At 51.9% G+C, this 26,513-nt stretch overlaps 1 protein-coding gene across 1 annotated transcript; it reads right to left on the reverse strand.

Moving 5' to 3' along the window:
- Nucleotides 1-923: 923 nt before the first annotated feature.
- LOC122393828 lies at nt 924-25,878 on the reverse strand (the record flags this gene model as incomplete). The annotated part of the gene is made up of 15 exons (XM_043390232.1): nt 924-2,084; nt 2,702-2,888; nt 3,298-3,476; nt 3,925-4,221; nt 4,532-4,649; nt 5,088-5,202; nt 18,206-18,390; nt 18,955-19,135; nt 19,463-19,628; nt 20,345-20,536; nt 20,912-21,080; nt 23,726-23,920; nt 24,315-24,450; nt 24,897-25,100; nt 25,672-25,878. Coding segments are annotated over 15 exons (2,735 nt in total), but the record flags the coding sequence as incomplete, so codon positions are not given.
- Nucleotides 25,879-26,513: the final 635 nt, after the last annotated feature.

Genomic DNA, 26,513 nt, shown 5'->3' on the forward strand with positions numbered 1-26,513 from the left:
GCCGCCGCCGCCGACCGGGCATTGACCGGCCGCCCCCGCCGCCGCCGCCGCCGCTCGGGCGGACGGACGTTTCTCCGGCCGCGGGCGGCGGCACACCGCGCAAGTCGGCGACCCCTCTGTGCGCGCACGGCCGCCGGCGCTCGCCACGCTCGTTGCAGACCAGTGTTTACGCATAACTCTGTGCGCCTCAGTAGACGACCATAACGCCGGTCGACGCCAAGATGTAATGATGCTGTTTACTCTATTTACAACTACCAAACAGGTCGGCGGAACAAAAACGACAATAACAAGGCGGTGTACAATAACACTGTTATTGTACACGAGCTGAGCTCGCCGGCGGCCGCCTCCGGCCCGTCGCGGCCGCGGCAGCCAGTCAGCTGTTGGTCGGCCGCTGCGCGCCGTGCCGCTACGGTGGTAGAGCTGGCTGTCAGCTCTCGGGTTCGCTCGAATGCTGACGGGCTGGAGAGCGCTGGCCGCTGTGCAGAATGCAGAGCGATAGGAGAAATGTAAAAATCAACATTAATTAGAGTGAATGCATGGAACTGAGAGGGACGACACCTGTTCGGTATAGGCCGTGGTGAAATGCGTCGGCAACATTCCACCCGAAATACCGTCTTCTTTTGTTTGTTACGGCAAACTGGCGTTGGAAGAAAGGCTTTCCAAAACACGCATACACACAATGGGCTCATCACCCCGCGATAGTCGTAAGTTTAAAGTTTGGCGTGAAACATCGCGGACATCGAACAAATCGTCAAAGCGCAGCCATTCGAACTAAAATCTCGTATTTCGAAGGCCTATCTAAAGTGTTATAACGTGGTAACAATGATCGTTGGACTCAAATATGTTTGGGAGTTGTTAAATTCATTCATTTCAGTTCATTCATTTCAATGGATTCATTGAAGAATCGATTTCGTGAACAAGCGTTTCCACAAATATATTTATTTTAAATGCCACATTAAAAACGCGAAACAAACAAAAAGCGAAGGCACAAGGGAAGGGAACAACCGACAGTCTCGGGCACACATCGGTACCACCTCATCACAAAGCTCTTATCTCAGGAACTTCACAATGACATGTTCAAACTGTCCCGATTTTCCTCCCGTGCCGCTTTATAGCTAAGTTATGTCAAGACATCGTGATTATTATACAGGCTACACAGAGAGATAGGCTTATTCCGAGCCGGCATAATAACATAGGCGTGAGAGTGCTAACTAATCAGTTCACAAAAACCCGATATCGGCGCGGCAGTGCTATTATAAGTAATCGGTTCACAGCTTGTGAAAGTCTCATCGCTTGGTCCCTAGTGTTCCGTCCATCCCTGACTTCACAGATCTGCAGTAGCCGCCGGAGCCCGCACGGTCCGGACCTCCGCAGACCCAACAACCAGAGAGCGGTACAGGCAGCCCGGGGCGGACACCTCGGAGGGAGCTACGGTCTCGGTGACTGATGTCCTCTGTTTATCGACTATCCTGCGGCTGAGCTACGGTGCCACCAGTGGCAGTTTCGGGTAGCGCATTCAGCGACATCGGAGCTGGCCTGAGCCCGCGAGAAGAATCATATGGACGGCATAGTGAGTCCGATAACACTGGACTTAAATGCTCCTTACTGCCAGTAGTAGGGGGAAGACATAGCTGGCGACTATCCAGTTGATGCGACATCATGCGGCCATGACCACTGACGCGACATCATCTGCGGCCATGCCCGCTGTCGCGACATCATACGGCCGTGGCCGCTGACGCGACATCATACGGCTATGACCGCTGACGTCACACAGCGAGACGACCACATCACCTCCACACCAGCGCCGGCTGCCACCAGCCCATCCCCCGACGCCGCTCTATCACAGAACCCGCTCACTCCGGCCGGCGGCAGCCGCTCTCTCAGGGCACCTCTCCCAGCAGCGTGACATGGAAGCAGCGCGGTGCCGTACCACCGGACGGCTGTGTCAGACTCAGGGTCAGCCGGCCGGTGAACACACCAGTTCCCGGCGGCTGGAAGAACACCGGCAGGTGGATGTAGCGCCGCGCGCGCGACAGCATCCGCTCGTGGTTGACGGAGAACGGTCCCGACACGTGCAGGTCCAGCTGGGGGAGGAGAGGAGGGTGTCAGCGGGCGGCATGTCATAGCTCGGTACAACTCAGCGGTCAGACACGGCAGTGTCCCAAAATTTGTAGATGTGGGTGGGAAACGACATCCAAATGAAAATCATTTTCCACTCTCACCTCCAGTCTTCAAGCCCAATTTTCCACTCCCAATTGCACTGAGAAAGAGCAATTGCGTGAATGTTTTTTTTTTGCATCTGTTATTGTAGATAGATATGTTTTTGATCATTTTCCCACTCTTTTTGGGCCTTACCTGATTGACAGTTTTTTCACTCTCATCCTTTTTTGGTCATCAATTTTCCTCTCTGACACACAAGCAAAAATATAATTTTGGGACACTGAGACACGGCCCAGCGTCCAGAGGTGAACATACTTCAGAACTCAGCACATCAGCTGGATATATACGTCGATGGAAGTCAATTATTAATCATCCCTCCTGCTACGTTCTATCATGTCCCAAGAAAACAGCCCTCAACAGCTCCATCTACCCCGACCTAGTCAGCGTTTTACCTTCGAAGTTACCGGTAGGTGTAAGGCTAAATCGATCTAAGCATAATCTATCCAAATAATCAAGCTTAGTGCCACTGGTGCGTCCATACCTCGTAGTCGAGCCGCGTCCGGTTGCTGATGGCCAGCTTGACGGCACGCTCGTTGGGCGGAAACTCGATCGTGTCGGGCTCGACACTCAGCGGGAACTTCTCGGGCTCGGCGGCCGCCGCTGGCGAGATGGCCTGGCCGGCCACACGCACCAGGAGGCAGGACGGCTGCACCGCCTGGTTGCTGTCTCTGAAGGTGGGATAGACGGGTAGGGGTGAGGTCAGCCCCGGGAGAGAGAGATACAAGAGTGCACTACATCTGAATACAGATAGTCACAGTGACAAGCGACAAACCAAAAGAAAAAAGAAAAGAAGAAAAATAAAAGCGAAACTAACAAAGGCGCTGGCAATAGAACTGACACCCCACATAATTCACAACAGAACGAGACTGACTGAATGCCACCTGTAACCCTAGCTCTAAACAGACCAGCCTACTCTTGACCGTACGCCGCTCTACATATCAACTCCCCTGCGGCCGGCACGCAGCACGGTATTCACACCGGCGCCGTGTCGGCCGAGGTCGACCGTACCCTACCCCTGCCCGGACCCCGCTCCCCATAGGTCCCCCCACAACCCAGCGGCCGGCACGCGGTACTCACACCGGCGCCGTGTCGGCCGAGGTCACCAGGTAGAAGGTCTGTGTAAAGTAGCCGGCCGCCGGCGGGCTGAACCGAGCCGCCAGTGACACCGTCTGGCCCGGCCGCGCGTCGCCCTGGGTCGGGTGGAAGCGGAACACGTCGCCGCCCACCTGGGTCAGGTCACAGGCGCGCGGAGTGCTCTGTGGGAGGACAGGTCAGCGGGTCAGGTAGGGTCACAGGCGCGCGGTGTTCTGTGGAACAGGTCAGGTCAGCGGGTCAGGTCAAATGCTCGAAGTGTGCTCTGCGGGTCAGGTAGGTCAGGTCGGGTCAGACAGGTCACAGGCATGGGGCGTGCTCTGAGTGCCAGGTCGGCGGGTCAAGTCGGGTTACACAAACGGCTGGGCACGGCCAGTCAAATAAAAAACACGTAGGTAATCGAATGATGATGATTATACTTAGGGTTTACATAAGAATACTGCAAACAGTTTGCTTGGATGTCATATGTTAGTAGATCCCATTGGATAAACAATGAAATACTCAAGTCGACAGAATCAGTCAAAAGCAGCCCATTATACAAAGGTGGCATCCTACCAGGCCACCAATGACTCCCAGAGCGCAAAGTGGTGCCAGTTGTACCTAGCCACTAACCTGAATCCAGGGTTTGACGAGCGCCTCCAGCGTCCAGCGCAGTCCCACGCCGCTCGAGTTGGTGAACCCGAGCGAGGCGGCCGAGCGCTGTCCCACAGCCGTGGTCGGGAACGTGACCTGGTCGGAGGCGAGCTGCAGCGGCGCCGGCCGGCCGGCCACTCCGCCGCCGCACGGGGGCGACAGGATGGGCGGCGGCGGCGCCAGCAGCTCGGCGCCCACCGGACCCGACTCGACCGAGACCTCAGAGACGGGAGGGCCGCGCAGCGCCGGGGCGGGCAGACGAACAGGTCGCTGGCTCTGGCCGGGGAAGAGGAGAGCGGTCAGTTAGTCGGTCAGCAGGTACACAGACACCGGGAGGGCACAATAGGACGTCAGTCACTGCACTGACACATGGAGATGGTTTGCTGAATCTTATAGCCCCGTCGTACACAGTCCGACAGTCATCGGCATTACGTCGACTCCATCGGTACAGATTGCATATTACTTCATCCCACGGCACGTCCCCACACACTACACAGGGACTCGATTACGATTACACAGGGACTCTATTACAAACGAATTACCGCTGTTCAGTTCAAAGTCCGTCATTAGTTCCACTCGCTCTCACCGTGTTCAGGTGGTTCTGAGCCGCGGCATGTGACGGCTCCGTGTGACAGGAGCGCTGGGCCGGGGCAGCCCTGGTCACAGCCGGGGCCACGGAGGTCGGCGCCGGCCGGCGGGTCTCCCTGCAGGAGCGCGGACAGAGACTGAGGTACAGGGCGGCACTCGAAGCACGGTTTGAATAGAGAACCGGACGTATGAGTACGAGCTACAGGTGCCAACTCGTATCACAAACGGCTATGTTTACAACACTCGGATGAACATGCCAGTGTGCAGAGGCGAGCAAATCGGTTACATAGATCAAATTAAAAACATTAGGCAAATAGATACAGGAAAAACGTCACTGTTACACCACAAAACGTTCACAAATCACTAGTTTGACACACAGGGGTCTCATATTTCGTTTTATCGCCAGCTATTTCTTTCATTACACATTCCATAAAACGGAAATAAAAAATTACGGCAGCACTTTCCAAAAATCTGCACACATCACAGCGTGCATGAATCGCGCATCTATCGTTCCAGCCCTAGCGAAGAAGCGCTGTCCCCTCCCGTCCACCCACCGTGTGACGTTAGCGAAGGAGGTGTTGTTCAGAATGCTGGCCATCGTATCGTCAGCGTGTAGGACGGTGAACACATCCGAGCAGTCGATCGGAGCCGCGCGAGAGCTCAGCGTGGCTGGAACAGAGCGCAGAGGTCAGGTCGGGGTGGGGTCAGGTTGGGGCAGAGTAGGGGTCAGGGCAGCAGATGTCAGAGCAGAGGTCAGGGAAGGTGTGAGTGACACGGCCAAAGGTCAAGAGACTAGGTGATGACGGATTAGGTTGGGTCAGAGCTCATTCGTAGAAAAATGTTAGACCAGATTATGGATCCGTTAAGACTTATAGATTATACAAAATCCAATCAGATCAGGCAAAGTCGGGACAACATTATTATAGATCTGCCGTCCAAAGGAAAAACCGATTACGTCGATTTTTGGCCATTTTCGGTTTTTTATACCATTTTGTTCGTCTGTTTAAGGCGCATCTGCTGGTGGGATCGAAATTCAAAAATTCTAAAATTTGAAAACGTTATTCTAAAAAAAAAAACGTTTCCAAAATTCATCACGTGTAATTTGGATGCACGATGGAAGTGGCAGAACCCATCACGTCTCACCTCAACGTAAAAAACCATTACGTTCGCTGTTTCTTTCACTTTCACTAAGAGCAAAAGCCATCACGTCTCTGAAAGTCATTACGTGCAGCTTAAAAAAATGAACAAAGCTTGGCAAAAGCCATCACGTGTCTTTAAAAAACACACGTAATGGTTCTATGTCAGCTTTGGATACCCCTGTTGTTGTGTCAAAAGCCATTACGTGCCACGTGATGGGTTTTGACTTGAGTCCACGACGCATACATGATGGGTTTTGCCAAATTTTTAACCACGTAATAGGTTTTGACATGAGCCTGAATGGCATACGTGATGGGTTTTGCCGAACTGGTGATACGTAATGGGTTTTGACATGAGCTCGAAAGGCACACGTGATGGGTTTTGCCAGTTTGTTTGCAAATTATATTTGCAAATATAATTTGCAAATATAAGTCCAAGTCCTGGAAGTTTAAACAAAATCGTATCAAATAATTTTTTACAATGAGCGAATGAAAATGTCTCTGCAAAAACGCCCATAGACTTAACATGGGGAGCGAAAAAAGTTCAACTTCAAAGTCGTACTACAAAAAATATCGACTTCTTACGGGTATACAACGCACAGGGGCGTGTACCTGAACGTGTCGGCCATAAAATGGTGTGCAGCAAACTATACCTTGACCTGCGATTTTCCCGCTATTCGCGATCGCGCAGTGTCCAAAACCCCGTTGTCTTAACATGGGGAAAATGGAAACGCACGTGCCACGCGCAAAAGAATTCTGAGCGAGTAGCGACCGGTGCCATCAGGTAGATCGCCTGCGGGAGCCCATACCCTGAACTTTTTGCGAAGATTGAGCGATTCGTTTAGGCCCCTACCAGGTTGCCCCAATTCGCGGCCAGACATGCAAAACATAGCCCGGAGAAGGACCGCTCCGGTTGTTTTTCAATAGAAAAACACAATTCTAACGAATAGTGTTTGTCTAATGACACCTCGATGTCCGCCGATGCTGTGCATCAGGTCGTAGCGAAGAACCTGAAAAGGATGGCAAGGGTGGAGGATTTTCAGGACTACGCTGAAGCCACAGAAGCTGCTGGAGTGCGCTGCGTGGTCATGGAGCCGGGGAGCAACATGGTGCGGATCGAGGACGCCATCAGTCGCTACGCGCTGAAGATGTTGGGCGACCAAGGACTGCGACCGGACCTTCTACACTTCAAGACTGTGAAAGTCGAGCGGGGATCGGACGAGATCTTCACCAAGACGATCTTAAAGGGCGAGGACTGGATGGTGTACAAGGTGCTGAAAAGCACGTGCCACGTAAAAGAACAGCCAGCACTGAGAACGACTTGTAGTGGGATAACAAAGGAGAGGGCGCAGGGCATATGGTCCAGCCTGGTCCCACATCTGCGTGCGCACAAGCGTGAGCTCTGGCGCAAGATCCTGAGTGCCAGTTTTGGACAAGAAAGTACAAAACGCAAGAGGGTAGACACGCCCACAGGAGGCAGGCGCAAGAGAAGCCGGAAGAGTTAAGGGGCTCAGGCAAGACAGGGATCCGTGTCAGTGCGCACACGTGACTGCGTGTGCCAGTCAGATGAGATAGAAGCACAAAGTTCTTCTGATAATTTGTTATGACCTGTTTTGTACATTTGTATGCGTGACCCTTTTCACGTGATATGTATTCAATCAATTCAAAGGCACACAAACACTTCGTATAAAAAGTTCTTGTTCTGCCGCAAGTGACCTCAGTCACAAGTTCTTCTTGGTGACTGAGGAAGTCTGACTTGATGACTGCGTTTGTTTGATAACCTTCTGATGTTTATATCTAATAAACAATTAGACGAACCCAGGTTTGTTATGTAACATGAGCTGGCAAATCAGTGTGATGGAATTTGTCGATAATTATGGTAGCGTAAAAGTACCTATCAATGAAACCAATACGTTGTGGCAACGCGACAGATTCAGTAAAGTTTGATGTTCCGACATTATCGATTATTACAGCACAGCGAACATTACAAGGCACTTAAACGAACGTCGTACATACCAACAAACGAACGAACGAACGAACGAACGAACGAACGAACGAACGAACGAACGAACGAACGAACGAACGAACGAACGAACGAACGAACGAACGAACAAACAAACAAACAAACAAACAAACAAACAAACAAACAAACAAACAAACAAACAAACAAACAAACAAACAAACAAACAAACAAACAAACAAACAAACAGACAGACAGACAGACAGACAGACAGACAGACAGACAGACAGACAAACAAACAAACAAACAAACAAACAAACAAACAAACATTAAATGACCTAGTCACCGAATACTTGTTCCTTGGTTTGCTTAGGTTAGGTTTTGGTTAGCCTACATAAAGCTAAGCACAATAGGTACCATTCTGATTAATCCTGTTGCAAGAAGATTTATTGATAAGCGATTCGGATCGTATAACGTATCAAAAACCAAAATAATGGTCTTTGGCAGGACAGCTCCGGTACAGTGGACGCTTGGCACTGAATCAATAGAACAAACTGATGAATACACCCACCTAGGAATCATTATGACAACCAGAAGTCCAGCAAAGAGAAGGATAGAAGAATGCATGAAGAAAGCAAGAAGAACATTTTTTGCTAAGTGTAAGAAAGGAATCAACCTCAAAATGGACAATCCGATGTCACACTATACAACGTGGAGAATATATGCTGAACCGGTTCTAATTTACAGCCTAGCAGTTACATCCCTTTCACCAACAGATATCATGTACTTGGAAGGGATGCTCATGCGCATTTACCGTCTCATCCAAGGTTTACCAACCAAAACGCAAAAAATGGTGACATATGTGATGTTGGGTGCACCGACATGCACAAGCCTCGTAATGAGAACCGCACTCCAATTCATAGGTTTCCTTCTGAGAGCTGCGAAGGAACACACTCTAACCAGATATATCATCACCCATGGAGCAGTCAATGCTGATCGAACCACGAGTCTTGTGCGCCAATGGGACACATTGCTCCAACATCTGAACTTACCAAGCCTCTCTATTCTGGCTAATCAAAAAATAGACCAACCGCGGACAGCATGGAACAAGTTAGCATCTGCATCAGTGGATCAAAGTATGACAAAAATCATCAGGAACACAGCAGAGAATATGACAAGTTTGTTTTGGCTTTCGCTACTGCCACAAACCGAAAAGTACGAGGCGCCGAAAACATTTTGGCCGGCAAGCAAGTACAGCGCAATTACCAGACAAGCGACACTAACCAAAATTGTCCTACTAACGGGCCACTCTTTGGTGGCCACAAGCATGGTTAGAAGGCACACAGAAACTGTTGTCTGTCCATTGTGTCGTAATGCCATTGAAACTCTGGAACACATGCTCTTTGAATGTGACAAACTGAAAGACGATAGAGTAGCTGCTCAAAAAATATACAAAACTATCTTGAACAGAACGCTACCAGCAGCAGAACTTATCATCATCGCTAGAGGTGGCAAAAGATGAAAATTTTGGGAACCAGACTCGAACCAGACCCGGCTGGACATTTCTGGAACCAGTCGGACCCGGTCTTAGTTGGAATCGGAACCAGTTGGACCCGTTCCCCAAAAGTCAATTAATGCAAACTACTGGTAGGTATCATTAGTTGCATCATGTAAAACAGCCTATTTCCCACTGGGAATACTCATGAGATACTGTGTGCAAAGAAACATTCACTTCATATTTTGCGGTAATGTGTAGTGTGCAAGATGTATAGTTAATGGTAGGACCCGGTTGGACCCGTCAGAAAAGTTCCAGGAACCGGTCTGGACCCATATGGGTCCAGACTGGTTCTTTGGACCGGGTCCTCGGGTCCACATTTTGCCACCTCTAATCATCGCCGATAAGCCACAAAGCTTGATCATCCATTATATCTACCAAGCCCGTGTGCGCAAGGAACTCACTGAGAATATAACCCAGAAGAGTAACTGTTAACCCGCGCCCTGCTGGGGGGGGGGGGTGTTTGAACACCCCCCCTTGTGGTTTTTCGTGAATATCTCAAAAACGGCGGCGCGGAGCGCCGCCGTTTTTGGTACACCTTATCACACATCAATTCTACACATGTTGTGAAAATTTCAGACCAAGGTCATTCAAGGTCAGGTCACCAGGTCACTTGAAGTGACCTCACCTCATAAAAAGTTTCAATGTCTCTCATAGCTACACCGAGTGACCGATCGCTTTGAAACTTTCAGCGATTGCTAAGAGCAATAGCATGTACAAAATGTATATCTCAGAATTTTGATATCGATGACCTAAGGTCAGGTCAATTTTGCGACCTCCCCATTATAAGTCAATGGGAGAAAATTGAAATGCGCCTCTTTTGGACGAAAGACATTATAAAAACTCCCAAACACTGAATTACAAGTGGTTTAGACACACTGAACATGAAAATGGTGTCCGTGACCCCTGTTTATGCCCTGAGGTCATCTTAGGTCACGAATGGTATCTAACAGTTTTTCGCAAATAACTTTTGATAGACGCATGCTAGAGCGATGAAAACGCCTTAGATGTGTTCAGCTCGACGATACGGATCGACTGATATGCAACATGACCCTTTCCGGTCAGGTCATGACCTTGACCTGAGGTCAAATTTTCAAGTTGACCTTTCAAGGTCAAGTTATAGTTCATTCGATGCGTCTTGACGAGAGGAACACGATGCCGGTAAAAGTAAGCTCGTACAAGGCTTGGGTCAAAAGTTATTGCAGAAAAACTGTTTCCGAAAAAATCGGCTATTTTTGCAGTTTTTGCCCCCTGCAGGCAAAACCGTTGACGTTAGGTCAAATCTGAGAAAATTACTCAGAAAGGGCATTAATAGGGCTATCGAATGCGCTTTTCCGCGGCGCCGTAGCTCTATTGGTTCCCGAGTTATGCGTTGGCTTCTTGGAAATTGTCGACATTCGACCTGGAAATCGGCGAAATTTTGCCTTCAATGACCTCTGGTGACCTGACCTTTGACCTGACCAAAAAATTGACCGAAGTGATTTCGTCATTATTTTTGACGCTCTTTCGAACGCCGCCTTCCGCGTATCGCTACGTGGCCCAGGAGCCGAGTTAGAAGGGGGGGGGGGTGTTCAAACACCCCCCCCCCCAGCAGGGCGTGGAAATCCAGGACCCCCAGCCGGGCGCGGGTTAAAGAGTCCTCCCAACTATGATGTCCTGAAAATTTATATCATCCAGACAGCTAACATAATTGGAAGACGATCAGAAATGATCCTGCATCTACTAGATGGAGTCGACGAAATAAGTCTAAGTAAAAGTCTAAGGATCTCACTAGACACTCACATCAGGCGGTCTCATCAGCTGTTTTGCAGGCGATATACCTACCTAGTGGGTTTTGCCACTGGTGACGGGGTGGATATAGTGGGTTTAGCCATGATTTAGGGCTTCTGATGGGTTTTGCCAAGCTGCCCTAAAGGTGTCAGAACCCATTACTGTCTTTTGATGGGTTTTGCCATGCTAGCTTACGTGCGTCAAAGCCCATTCCTGGTCATAGGGTGAAGTCGTATATTATTATTATTATTATTATTGTTTATTCAGCATCGTCATGCGACAAAAAGATACATACCCCCCCCCCCCACCCACCCACCCACCCACACACACAGTTAATCAGCACTCAGGAGGTTAGTAGTCTTAACAGGCGCCGCGAGGCCTGACAGTTGCTTGCCAAAACCATCTTCAAACTGTCTATAAGACCACTTTCTTGGAGTGGTGCCCGGACTATGTCGTGATCGACGTACCCAGCAGCGATGTGCATGATAGCGCCGAAGTTCCCACCACACAGATTATATACGTGGCCAATAAACGACCCATCCAACTGCTCGGGGTACGTAGCAAGTCTGGCCAGTCCAGTGACGTAGGCTTGGCGAAGACGGTGGTCAGCGCGGAAAGCATTACGGAATGCGCGGAGGGCATCACCTCGCAGCACCTCACCGATGCGAGGCACCCCAGCAGCAATCAAAAGAGCCGTATGGTGCGCAGAACGCGGCAGACCCAGCGCTGCCTTGATCAGCGAAGCCTGTCGCGAGTCTAGACGCTCAATGTCGGCGGAACTGAGGGGAGCCGTCTCACAGCCGAAGATCAGTGCCGGCAGCACTACTGTCTTCCAGAGGAAGATTTTGTCAGCAGCAGTCAGGGGGTTGGTGAAATTGCCCAGGGGTGTGAGGCCATAGAATGATGCACAAGCGCGCCTGATGCGCTGAGCCACGTGGCTGTCTGTGCTGAGGTTGTCATCAAGCACCGTCCCGAGGTGCTCGGTCGTCTGCCGGATCTGCAGCTGCTGTCCTGACAGTGTCCACCTCGGTGTGCTCGTGAATAGTTCCTGTCCAAATATAATACAATGGCTCTTGGTTTTTCCCGGTTCAGGGTGAACGAAGTCGAGGCGCCAAGTAGCCGCGAATTCTCCCACCATCTGTAGCATTGCACCGAGGTCACGCGCGTTCGCAGATATAAGGAGAATATCGTCAGCGTAGCAGATAGCGGGTACGTGCTGGCTGTGTAGATATGCTCCACGACCGCTGCGATCTAGGACCTCAATAAGAGGTAAGAGGAAGATGTTTGCAAGGGTTGGCGATAAGATGGCCCCTTGTCTGGTGCCCCTGCAGACCAGGAACGCTTCAGATGTGGCGCCACCAAAAGTCACCCTTGCAGAGAGGTGGCGGTACCAGGTGACCATGAGGCACCAGCAGTAGTCGCTAAGATAATCTTCCAGACGGAAGAACAGACCGTCATGCCATATTCGGTCAAAGCATTTCCTCGCGTCAAGGTTTGCGACAAAAACAGGAAGACCCCTGGCTCGATTCTGCTGTATGGTCTCTCCAGCCAACAGAGACGCTTGCATGGTGCCCCGATTGGAGATAAAACCAAACTGCAGATGATGAGGTTCAAATGAGGCGTTCAGTTCGTCTAGCACTAACAGCTCGAGCAGCTTAGATGCGCAGGTTGTGATTGAAATCGGTCGATAGTTGTCCAAGCAGTTAGGGTCCGATTGAGATTTCTTCAACACGGGTACAATAACGCTGTCAGCGAAGGTAGCTGGCACGCTACACGTGGACAGGCAGACAGAGAGAAGGTGCGCCAGAGCTGACAGGAGACAAGGCGACTGACCATAGAGAAGGTGCTCCGCCGTGATGCCGTCTATACCAGGTGCCTTCCCACGCTGTAACCGGTGGATGAGGCCTGCTACTTGTCCAGCTGAAACCGTTCTTTCGGATGCATCGTTACGGATTCTCCTTAGTCGAGAATCTACATGTTCAGCAATTTGGAGCTGGTCCAGAGTCAGTTGCCTGTGACTATCTTGGTGCACAGTCTGGAAGTGGGTGCGGAAGTCGGCGGCGGAAAGATCAGAGGCCGACTTGAGTCCATTACGCCGTATCTGTTGCACACGTCGCCAGAAGGCTGTCAGATTTTTGTCACGGCGGAGCAGTCGGAGAGTGTGGGCCTCGCTCTCGATCCGCGTCACTGCTGCACGTCTGCGGGCGTGACGGTAAGCAGATCTTGCAGCCTGATAGCACTGTGCCACTGCTGAGAGGGTAGGACGGCCACAGTTTACCCATATCTGATGCCAGAAACGAGTGCGATCCCGCGCCACTGCCACATCAGGCGACCACCAGGGCTTCGGGGGACGTCGCGACTTGGAGCATCCGGCGATTCGCGCAGCGGTATGTATGCATCGTGTAATTGCTTCGTCAATCTCATCCGGGGTGGCACCGTTGGTGAGCTGACAAGCACCAATAAGCTCGTCCAGAGAAGACAAATATATCTGCAGTTTTTCTGGACAACTCCAATCTAGTACTTCTGAATGGATGGAACCCATATTCAGTGGAGGGCTGGAGACATCGAGACTGGTGCCAGCTGAGGCAGACGGCAGCACCACGCTGCAAAGGACCGGAAGATGTGGGCTCAGGTTGTCCACACAGGGGGCTACGATGCGACAATCATGAACTTGAGGTACCAGACATTGCGGTACAGCGATGTGATCGATGTGCGATTGGCCGTCAGCTCGAGCATAGGTGTACGCCACTGGTTGCGAGAACCGGAACTCGGCGACTGTCAGTCCGTGGTCGTCCAATAAGTCTTGCATTAGAAGACTCAGCGGAGAGAAACCCCGAAGACGGTGCCAGCCCGGTGGGCGCAGTTCTGGTGACAGTGGTGGCAGAGCACAGTTAAAATCGCCTACAAGCACCACTGGAGCTGAGGGTCTTAGCGAAGAGAGTAATGCATCAAGCTTCCCCGTCAGGATTGTGTACTCTTCAAAATTTACGGCAGATGAATTCCAGTACGGCATGTAGCAGCCAATTATCGTTATAAGAGGACGGCTCAGCTCCACAATCGTAACACCACAGATACGAGAGTCATTACACTCTACAGCGCGAAATGTGCGCCCCGCTTGACGGCGGCAAACAAAAGCCACGCCACCGTGGGGTCTGCCATCTCCAGTCCCTGGTGGTAGTTCCATGGCGAATTCTTGAAATACCTGAAATTCTTCGGAGCTTAGAGAGGAGAGTGCATGCTCCAGATAAGCACCCTGGGCACGGGCTAGCCAGGTTTCGCATAAAAATAAGATATCACATTCAGGTATTAGACAGTCGGCGATATACTGCGCTCCTGCGAGAAATCCTTCGCAGTTATAAGTGCCCAGAGTGAGGCTCATGTTCAGAGTTACTTTTGCGTCCACAGCATTACGGCGCTCCGCTCTGTCATGCTTCACAGCGGTGGCAGCAGGACAGGGATGGCCCCCAGGAGTAGCCATCTGGGCGCTATTCCCAGGAGGTGGCCTCTCGTGCGCGCTTATAGGGCCACCCACGGTATCCGGATCCGTCACATTGCGAAGCAGTCGCCCTCCAGCCGTTGCCACCGTGTGTGGCGCCTCCTCTGACGTGACGGGAGGCAGCTGGAACCCAGGGAGCGCCGGCGTCCTGTTCGCTGCCTCGACTAGGGGCGCTTGGGCGGTGAGAGGCGGCTGTTGCCCAGTGTCCGTCTCCATCACGGCGCTGATAGGTTGACACCCATGCATTGTCATCTTGGTGTCCATGGTATCTAGCTGGCACGAATGGTCCATAACGGCGCGGCCTTTCCTCTTCCCAGCCACCGTCACCATGTGTGGCGTTACTTCCGTCGCCGCCGACAGCGTCGACCGCGCTAGATGTACCGACGCCGTGAGTGCAGTCTCTGTTGGGGGCTCTGGAGCGCTGTGAGGTGACTGCTTCCCGGCGGGTCTCATCTTCGTCCCGGTGTTGGGCGGCCGCCGTCCAGGCAGTGTCACAGTGTTCAATGCCTCTGACCACATCACTGTAACGGCGCGGGGCCGTCGCCTGCCAGTTAGCATTGCCATGTTCAGCTCTTTTTGCAGCACTCCGGGTCGTCTGTGATCTTCCAGATGAGGCCGCAGGACGGCGAAAACGCTGTCCTCGGCGCCCAGTGTTCACAGGGTGAGGTAAAAGGCGCACAACCAGGCCAGTCGGCCAGCTGGACGGGTCCAATATACGATCGGTGTCCTCAGCATCAACCTCAATCTTGAACGCCTTGCTTACAGAGGCAGCAGGACCGCGGCGTGATACCCTTTGGAAATCATGGAGATTGCGAACAACCGTCCAGACCAGACTCCGCACGTCACTGTCAGCAACATCCACACGGAAGCCCTCCAGGATGAACTTCTCCTTCCGAGATTCTTGACGAGGCGGCTCCTGAATCAGAGCCGATGGGGGACCAGAGCCGGTCACCATGTTCTGTCGCCGTGTCGGGCCGCCTGGAGCCGCGGCAGACGTGTCGCTGGTCGGTGCCGCAGTCGGCACTGCTGCTTGACTGTGGTTCGCGGGCTGCGCTGTCCTACGCTCAGACACGGTATGCGTGTTCTGCTGCTCTGGCTCACTGTCTGAATCGCCGACCCGCCAATGCAGGGCACCAGCGATCGCCTCACCCAGGGCACGCAGATCCAAGTTGGCGGCAATCTCGCGGGCGGCGGTGCGGTCAGAGTGAGCCTCTTCAGTTACAGCAGTAGCATCATTAGCAGCGGACCTCGCATCGCTGTCATGTCGCCCCGGCTGCACCTGTAATCCAGGGGTGACTGGCCGGCGTGGCTGTGGGCCCTCACGGGCTAGCAGTCCCTCTACAAGGACCTTCAACTGATCAATCGTGTCATCTCTAGCAGCACATTCTCTGCGGAGACCAGTTATTTCCAGTTCCAGCTGTTTCAGACGAGTTTTGTAAGCATCCTGGGTAGCTTGACGAGCGTGAAGCTCCCTAATTTCATTCTCCATTCGCAGCTGGGTGGATATGATCGCCTCGAGTGACGAAGTTATCGCGCTGGGGCACGACATAGCAGAGTCCGAGGGCGCGCTCCGGGTGGGACCGGGGGGTGGCAGGGGATTGCGACCCGCTGGCTTCAGAGTGGCAGCATTAGCACGCTGTGTCAGCATACCTTGAGCCGCCGAGTAGCCCAAGGTCCAGCAGTCATCCGCTAGGCCAGCCAAGTTGCCGGTAACACGGCGGCAGAGAGGACGGCCGGCGACAGCCGGGATGACCGCAGACAGCGCAGCATGCAGCAGTTCTCGGAGCTCTCTCAGGTCGGGTTCGTCCATGGATGCCATGATACAGCACACCGCAGCTGGGTCGTAGCGCCCACTGAAAATGCAATCCGACTCAGCGATTAGACGTTTCTTGTCGGCTGACGTCGCACTAGTGGGGATCAGCTGGTCCAGGGTCGGCGCCCTCGCGCTCGTCGCCACCCTGTCGTGGGATGCTTTGTCGTCATTCTCGCCGGTATGCGTAGAGTTAGTCGCACTCGTCAGCTGTTCGGGGGTCGCGGTAGGCTGATCGGTGAGAGGAGAGATAGGACAAAAAATGCTCTTCGGTACAGTTTCTTCAGCGTCCGTAATCGTTGATGCTACGATTTTTGCCTTGCTTATCCTGCTCCGTTTGGTCTTTCTCGCCACAACCCATTCTCCCACTGTTTGATCGTAGCCACTAACCGAGGTGTCAGAGTCTGACATTATTGGCTATAAGGATCTCTCTTCAGAACTAGCACGAGACTTACTACTAAAAATCTAGAGCAGAATTAACGCGGTGGTGAGTCTAAAATTTCAAAACTGGGTCAAAATAATCAATTTTTTAAAGCCTATAATTCAATTATTTCACCATTCAACTCAACTGCAAATACCACCAAAATATTCTACGTTAAATTAAGATTCGTTTCATGCTTATCTCAAAGTCATTATGCGGGTCCATTACGCCAAAATAGGCAGTAAACTAGAGCACTGCTAAACACGTCTGCTCATTCCAATAGCTGCTAGTCTATCTAGTCTAGTATAAGAGTACGCACTTAGTGGATTTCTTGCTCTCATTTGTTAAATATTTGAAGGAAAGAAATCGCAAATAGGGAATATTAAAGTTCATTGAATTAGCCATCAACCCATGGGGCAACGATCCTTCAGCGTAAATGGAAGTGGTCTGAAACTGACATTTTCTGAACCGCTGCAGTTGCGTACTCTTACCATATGGGGTGTGTAAGAGTACGCACGCCAGGCGGGTGGAGTACGCAAGCATATGAACATTCACCTATGCAGCTTGTACTGTCCAAATGCTTAACTTCAAACTCAGAAGGCATTTAAGTTAGTTCTAGTATCCAAAAAGAAAAACATAAAATAAATCTTTCAAGTCTATAAATCAGGAAATAATCATGTCGTGTTTCTTTTAAAAAAATGCAAAATCAAAAGGGAGATAACTCGTATTTGGAAGAATTTCGGGTACGCATCTGCATCACAGTGCTCCATTGATGATATACCTACAAAACAAACGTCATTGAGCGATAGATTAATGATTTTATATTTCTGTATATTCGATTTGATGTATAATTCTGCGTACTCTTACCCTCCTGAACAGTGCGTACTCTTACCGTACATGCAATTCGCGCACAAAACAACCCCGAAACGTTGTGCAAAACTTCGGAAACATAATATTGCACTGCACAGTATTTCCCCAGATAACCTCACAAGTTTCCCACAACAATCACGGAAATGTACCTTATCTCAACTGCCAAGTATCAAAATTATTGTACCATACCATAATAATATCATAACGCTCGAAAATAATATTCATCGCCTTAAACTCAACAGCGTCGCCGCTCAACGCCCACGTTCCGTTGGTGACAAGCACGCACTGGCGGCTTCATGTCACTTCATGAACTCGACAAGCCCGCGTTGCTAAGCAACCAAAACAGCTGATGCGTACTCTTATCGCCCGCGTACTCTTACCCGCCCTTACCCTATATATCAAAAGAAATATAATTTTTGAATATTAACGTAGTAGATTGATGTATAATTATTTATTTTATATGCATAACCAAAAATAAAGCTAAAAACCGGTTCTAAGAGGCTATAGTTAAGCGAAACAGAAAAACGGCCCTCCTGAAAAATTTACTCGAGCCGAAAATGAGCACGTAATGGGTTTTTCCTTTGGACGGCAGAGATACCAAAGTGCAGAGCGAGTGAGACTGTTTGAGCACTACGTGAACTCGACCCGTCTCACCTCTGATGGGCAGCCGGGTCTGCCTCATACAGCTGAAGAACGTGTCTGCCACACTGGGCAGCTTCCTGAGTGCCTCCATCTCCAGCGGCGCCGGCTCCTGTTCTCCCTCGAACGGGCTGGTGAAATCCACGGCCATCAGACCGGGTGACGGCAGACGAGACGACAGCGGCTGGTCGCTCGACAGTCTGAGGGACGGGAAAGGGGGGGATGGTAAAGTCTGCCATCGGGCGACAGCAGGCGGGACGACAGCTGCAGCTGGTCGCTCGACAGCCTGACGGGGAGGGGGAGGTCATTAGCAGCGGAAGGCCGATCAACGACTGAGTCGGTATTTGCTTGTGGGTATGGACAACAATGTAATAAAAAAATTGATAAAACGCGCAAGAATTGGCGAGCAATGTGAAATCATTCTATCAGATTTATCTTCTTTCACTGAACACAACATGTCAGCCGCACGCCAGTAATATGACACCTCATACAGACGGTCTGAGCTGATACCGCCATCGCACCGCACTTCCAAGACCAATGCTTCATGTCAGTATCATACATCTTCGCAGACGCGCCAGACCGCCCCTAGTCTGCCGCCAGTACTAGAAACGGACAGAAGCCACCCGTATTCACAAGCACCCCCTCCCCTACCCTGTCGGTAGTCACTGCCGGAACAGTCGTCCAACCCATCCCCCCACTACCCAGTCAGTAGTCCACTGCCGGAGCAGTCATCCAACTGCCCCCTCTACCCTGTCGATACTCACTGTCCGATGGCCTGTCGAAGCAGCTCGTCACCGCTGAGCACTCGCAGCGTGGCCGGCGGCGGCTGGTCGGCCAGCACGCGCAACACCAGCGCCACCTGACGCACCTCGCCGGGCGACAGGGAGACGCGAGCCGGAATGGCACTGAATTCGGACGAGGTTGCCGGGTGCTGGCACTCCGAGTCTGCCGGGAGGGGGTACGTGAGAGACCGGGAGCGAGAGCAGTACGGCAGTAGACAGATAGACGGGGACACAGATGTGTTCGGAAACAACAGTTCCAAGGACGAAATTCGCTGGCAGCACTCTCATTCTGTCCGCTACGCTCAGAGCTTTTCTCTCATCTCAGTCGCTTCCGCACCACGTCTATCTCTATCTTCTACCTCGCATACCGTCCTAACTTTCCTGTCCCATCACCACCCACAATGATCAGTGCTTCCCTCTCACTGCACTCACTTCCAAACCTCTCACCTCGCTCACTTGCTCACGCCTCTCACCGTCGCTCCTCTCTCACCTCTATATGCCAGAACGGTGACGAAGGCCCGTCGGTCGCCCACGTTGGTCAGAGTGAGCGGCGCGCGCACGGTTGCTCCCGGCGACAGCTCCCCCAGCTGGAGACCCTTCTCCAGTGAGACGCTCAGCTGGACGTCCGAGGCGCCGCTGTAGGCCACCAGCGGGATCTGGGGCGCGGGGAAGGTAAGAGGAAAGTCAGTAGAGGCCAGAAGTCGGCAGAGGATTGGTCGCGGGTATGTATAACTGGAGGAGCTGAATAAGAGCAGCATCTTTCAGCTGTGCACTGAGGAGAACGACGAATGAAAGTCATGACGGAGCGCAGGAATTAGCGCTAACGATGAAAAATTAAAGTCCGAGGATGGCCTCACAAAAATAAATAGTAAAAATTCGATTTTTTGTTTGTTTGTTTGTTTGTTTCGTTGGGTTAGGCCCTTTCGGTCCACTTAGACCATTGCAGAGCCGGGAGGATGACAGGAATTAGGGGGAGACATTGGTCTGGGCAGGCCTAGAGAGTCACCGGGGCTGAGCCCGTCCAAATGGACAGGCCGACCAGCCTCCAAGCACTCTCTGCACCCGGCTACGGGTGTGCTCCCCGACCCTTAGGAGCTGCGGTGCGCTCCTATGGGGGCCGCCCGCATGGGATTAAGTTTCTGCCCAGCCCGGATCAGGGATTGCGGCGTGGAGAAGGATTTTAATGTCCAAAGGATGGAAACGACGGAACGGGTCGATGAATATTCGAATAGTACGTGCGGCTACGCAGCAGCGAGCTCGAAGAACTGAAATCCTTATGACCAAAACAAACAGCTACAATCCAATGTAGGTACCGATCACCCATCCAAAACATTACCGTTCGATCACTATTACAACCTCTCTTGTCACTCACGGTGAATTTGCTGCCGACGGCGCCGCGCTGTCGCACCACGGGCTTGATGACCAGCGCAGCGGCCGTCACCTCGACCTTGTTGGGCTGGTAGACCAGGGTGACCTCGCGCCCGGAGCGTGCCGGCAGGTGCAGCTCGGTGGTCGTACCTCCGTCGCCGCCGCCACCGCCGTCCTCCTCGTCAAACATGCGGAACTGGGGCGAGCGGATACCGCGGGGAGGGTTAGACAGGGAGAAAGGGAGCATGGTTCAACGCAGGAGCAATCAGGTAGGCTGTGGCCATGGACAAAGACTGTGGCTACAGGCGATCAAGAGCTGTGTCAAGAGCAAGAGCGCTCGCATTGTCTGAAAGAGTTCATATTGACTCATTTTACAAATGATTTAATGACGATATTGCTCCAGTTTCAAAACTACTGAAATAGCACTCCAGCTCCTCGACGGCCGGCAAATCAACAGACAACTACTTCTTGGATATGCAGAACCTATCACTGTAAAACCCGTCATCCGAGCCCACCCTGAGTCCGTCACCCGATACCATCCGACCGACTAAGTTCGCGGCGCCCCTCTCACCGTGAACTGCGGCCCGTTGACGATGGCCAGCCGCAGCGACAGGCCGTCCGTCTCTGAGCTGTTCCTCAGGACCAGGGTGCGGGCGGCGGGCCTGCCCCGGCACACACCGGTCCACAGCAGCAGCCGCTTGTTACTGTGGAGCGCCGGCGCCGCCACTCGGTGCGACTTCCTGCGGGGAGCGCAGAGAACGAGCAGTGAGTATACAGGGTGTCCCATAAGTTCCTTCTCACCTAAATTTTTCTTTAAGAGGCTCTCTTATTTAAAGCCACGCTTAATTTATTTTGTAACTGAGCTTTTGGGGTTGCCATGGCAACTGTGAATGTGTTCCACGGTAACTAATTCGTCTAGACAAAATATTTTTTGCCAGAGAGTTCACTTCCTGTGGAGACGGCTTACGCCGCAACATAGAGGTCTCCGATACGGGAACGTCTCGGTATTTAGACCGCACTGGGCCATTCACGACGGTTGAGGGTGATTGAGGCCATCCAGTATGTAGCCAATGTCTGTCGCTAACTGGACGCACAGTCAACAAGTGACGCCGATGATTTGTCGGGAGTCAATCGCTGCAAGTTTATGCTCTCTTTTTGTCAGCTTTCACGAGTGAGCCATGTGGCCAAAACTGTGTGGCGCCAAAATGGCCGTCAAAAAGGTCTTAGCGTTAGAAAGTTGGTAAACAGGCTTTTCAGGATGTATCACCAGCTGTCTAAGAGTATCATTTCGGGGTACCTAACTCAAGGTGACTTAAGCTCTACTTACCGGAGGGCTCAAAACAGTCAAAAACGTCTTAAAATGGCCAAACATGTGTTTCGTTATGCCTGAGGCTAAAAAAACTGAAGGGTCGATGACATCAATGTGGTCATCTGGACTACCTAGTCCGTGCTCGAGATAAAACACCCGTCCAAACCCCAAAACGGTCCCATATGGGCGACGGCAAGGCCATCTATAGAGCGACGGAAAAGGCCTTTGTGTCATCCAGCTTTATTCCTATGCAAAAGGCCAGGGTCACGGTAATGTGGGGTAATATGCGTCCAGACACTGATCACGTTGCGAATGATGCTCCAGAAAGTCTTGGGACGCAGAATGCTTCTCCAAGAAGATCTAGGAGGAGTTTCAGCTTTCTAGCTTAACTTGAACCGCAAGTATGACCACATTTTTTTAGTAGAAAATGGCATCCGGGAGGTCGTAGGCCCATCTTCAAGCAAGACGGTGCATCAGTGCAGAGGTCAAGCAAAGCATAAAAGCAGTGCCAGGAGACTGTGATAGGCGTGTGTGGCAAGATCACATCCCAGGCAACTCATCAGATCCAAATTTCATAAAAATGTGTTGGGAATATTGAAATCGAGACTCATCGAAGCGAAGCGGTGTTCCAGCATTGAGGAGCTCACGGCCCATGCCAAGTCGGTCTGGGCTAACTTCAAGCCTGCTATGCTGCCAAACATGCCGGTTGGCATGTCGCAGCATGTATTCATGTGTTTGCTTATGAAATGGGGAGCGCATTGAGGGGTTATAAACATATCAAAACGCAATGTACTATGTTTTACATGCAAATAAAAGGTGAGAACGAACTTATGGGACACCCTGTAGAGTCGGTTAGACAGACTCATAGGGTGAGGACAGGCTAACAATAGGGGAGACCCGGGAGGTATGGGCCGGTTTTGTGAAAAGGCAATTTTCTTCCAGTGGGCAGTGGCTACACCCGGTTTTTCACTCTGTGCACGTGAAATTGCCTTTCGCCTGCAAAGTGTGCCTGATATTAGGCATCTGGTATGAACTATTTTGTCTCGAGATAACTTTTAATAAATCATGCGCTTTTTCGATCCATCAAAATGCACCGGGAGGTATGGGCCATGGCCCGGGAGGTATGGGCCGGTGCCATGTTTCATATCTTTTTCTCGACAATGAGAACAATGCTCGTAGCTGGTATCTACCTTGATCTCTCTTAGAGCCCAGGAACCGCATAAGCGGCGAACAGCTTACTTCATGCAGGTCACTTGGGCACATACGTATTTTGGTAAACTCAATCATGCACCATGAAATAAAATATATAATATTTTTCTGTTCGAATGAAATTTAAAGCTAAGTTTTCAACCTTGCGCGACAAAAATAAAACTTATTAAAGGTGACAATCAATGAAAGCATCTTTTTATTGATTTAGGATCAACAGGGGGGGTGGCCCGAACCTCCCGGTTAGGACGCCAGAATTTGCGTAGCATCTTAGCTCACAATCTTGCAAGAAAGCTTCAAATTGTCTCTCCAGCCCTAATTGGCATGCTTTAAACTTAATGTTAGCATTGGTCTGACATCATAAAACGAGCCTGGTTCAAATTTATCACGAATTTTCTGTATGTACAGTATTTTACTCGAAGAGGGCAAAAACGCTTTATTTCCCCTCACTGCCAAAGAAGACTAAGGAAGATTTTGAAAATCACGTGGGTTGTATAACGGTATGGCTGCTACCAGTTTACGCGGTCAAATGTGTAAAAACACGCAACACTTCTTCAAAACTGCGATGGCCCATACCTCCAGGGGGCCCATACCTCCCGGGTCTCCCCTACATCTATTTTCTAGTACGGTAAAATGAAACATCCGGTCAGGTACGTTATGAGAAACGTATCAGCTATGATCTTCGCAAGTTCAAAGACAATTTCATTGTTACGACAAGACGTGAAGTTCATCGTGAAGAACTGCTTTTTCAGCTGAACACTGCAATCGTCCGTCACGTACGGCAGCAGCAGTAACGACCCCACATTATACAATTATTAGCATGCCCAGTGCCCACCGGTCGCAATATGACCCTGCTCCACGGGCACTCACGGCGGCTGCGGCGGCGGCTCGGCCGGCTGTCGGAGCGCCGGCTGGGCGGGGGCGGGGGCGGGGGCGGCAGGCCCGTCTCCGGCCGGTGCCAGGGCCAGCACACTGGTCTGTACGCTGGTGTCCCGCACCTCAGTCCAGTGGCCGTCCCTGCCGCCGCCCCTGCCACTGGCCAGCGGCGGCCGCGGACTGGCTGATCTGTTCGGACAAGAGAGCGCAAAACATCGTCAGCTAAACATATTCGTTCGTCTTGCGATTCATGTTCTCATACTTTGATTTTGACGCTACACACTCAAAACGCCACCCACTCCGGCTATAAGATGGGGTTCCCGTTGTGACACACGCACACAGTTATACGCGAGTCACTCTGGCCGCATGAGGACTCCGCGGCAGCATAAGTACACAACTCACAAACGCTTTTTCAGCCAAGATGCCGTTTAGCCAATATCGCATTCGCGGGCGATTAATACCACCAATATCAATACCATTCGCCCAGACACGAGTACGACGGTCTTGGCACCATCGCAATCACCTACTCTGTGACCTTTTGTGACCTCGCACCCGCCTTGTAACCCCTCGGTGACCTCCTCACCTGCTCTTTGACCTGCTGGCGGACCGTGAACGGGACGGGGAGCGCCGCTTCCTGGTCTTCGAGTGCCGGCGGGCCGACTTCATCTCCGGAGAGCTGGGTCTCAGACGGTCCACGGTTCGAGAGTCGCCGATCACGCCTAGAGGAAAGAGGAGAGCGAGATGGTCAGTCGCTCAAGAGACTCGCACCGACATGTGTAGAAGGAAATGCTGCTATTTTTTCTAGCTTTCAGCGACTATAGACTGAGGTTCTGTAGCTTTCCGACGTCATAATGGAGGTCGCAACTCGCAACCGGCGTTAGTCAAGCAGAATACGATTTAGCGCTCAATAATAACATTCGCTAGGTCATGCCTCCACTTCAGTCCAGACTACTGCAATATTTACATCAAGCGTACTATAAAATGTCAGCAGATGTTTTCAAAAATCGAAGGTCAGGAAGAAAAATAGATAATGAAATCTCACCCACCTCCGATACCAATGGAATCGACCTTTCCAACGACATCCCAATCAGCGCACCCAAGACAAATACCCAACCCATGCAGTCAGAACCACCTTGTTAATTAATGGTCCTCCCCGCCGTCTTACCAACAATGTCCACCTCGTAGACGGTTCCGTCGGGCTGCACGGTGAGCAGCAGCTGGCCGCGGCCGCCGCTGTGACGGTCGCGCGGCTGGAACGTCAGCATCACGTCCCTCTCGCCGCGCGGAGGCACTGTGACGTGGTCTGGCCGCACCCACACCGAGTCGCGCAGGCCGGTCACCGACAGACGCAGCTCGAGCGGGATGTTACCTGGGGACACGGGAAGAGGTGACGGGAAGTTACAGAGGGTGAGGGGAGGGATGACGTGAGTCGTCACAGCCTATGGCGGTACGACATAAAATAAATTAAGGTGGAAAAAGGATAAGGACACTGTTCGGGTCCCGGCTCCGCAGCTGTAGAGGCGATCTCGGTGTCAATCTTATATTCTCATACGCACACGGTACACAGAGCACACCTCACGTAAGCGCGGGAAGCGCGAGGCTGGCCGGCCGCCGAGGGCCAGCCGGGGCCGGGGTACTGCGAGGTCGCCCAAAGGTCACGCTCGCTGATTGGTCGGCGAGATAGAGGTGCAAACCCCCCACAGACACCTCTTCGTTTTGGTCGGTCGACACACCCTAATCGACATGGCACAGATTTACGGGGGCAGATACATTTTTTCATCTGTCCCCGCCAGCTCACACAGAACTAAGCAATCTAGCGATACGACAATCCGTCCAGCTGAAAATACAGCAACCCCTCCCCACCTCTGTTCTCGTTTTATCTCATTCACCCATGCCTCTATTCAGCCCACCCCCTTTCGCCAATCGCCCCAGCTACGCACCTGCGTTCTTCATGGGCAGGTTGACGGAGGCAGTCTGTGCGGGTCGACAGCGCAGCTCCAGCGGCTCCTTGACGCGTGTGCGCAGCTTTACCCTTCCGACGGTAGCCAGGAGGCGGCAGCGCAGCAGTGGCTCGGAGGTGGGCGGCACGGCGCCGTCCAGTTCCACCTCCAGAGAGCCGCGCATCAGCTCCGGCAGCGGACACTCTGCTGACGGAGGGGAGGGGCGGGGGGGGGGGGGTCAGGGGCGGAAAGTCTGCCAGGGGACGGAGGGGATGGGGATCAGAAACGGACGCCTTTGCATTCTGTCTTTTGCGCGGTCAAAGCTGCGGTCAGCTAAAATAGTAAGGAGTAGATAACCGGAACGACACGGCGCGTACACCCGCGAAGTGGAAACAAGGACGGATACAGAGCGTGCTGGACAGATCGGCGCACATAACTACAGTGACGATCCAACGGACACCCTCACTAGACAGTCGGGAAGGGGCTGGGTGTCCAATGCCGATTATCCAGGGGCTCCTCGCAATTACAGATGCGATTCACTAGCCAATGTCAACTGGAGTTTACATTCTCGGCAACCAGTACTTTGACATATTTCTGCAGCAGCATCCATTCCGCCTATTGAACACACACTATGACGAATTCCCTGGACTCATTCCCAACAAAACCAAATTACACAATACACAACCTCCCGCCGCGGTAAACACGCTCAGCTGTAATAGCCCGCTCACATCTCTCTCTCTCTCTCTCTCTCTCTCTCTCTCTCTCTCTCTCTTCTCTCTCTCTCTCTCTCTCTCTCTCTCTCTCTCTCTCTCTCTCTCTCTCTCTCTCTCTCTCTCTCTCTC

Source organism: Amphibalanus amphitrite, unplaced genomic scaffold (assembly GCF_019059575.1).
Source record: "Amphibalanus amphitrite isolate SeventyFive unplaced genomic scaffold, NRLGWU_Aamphi_draft 000556F_arrow, whole genome shotgun sequence".
Lineage (NCBI taxonomy): Eukaryota > Metazoa > Arthropoda > Thecostraca > Balanomorpha > Balanidae > Amphibalanus > Amphibalanus amphitrite.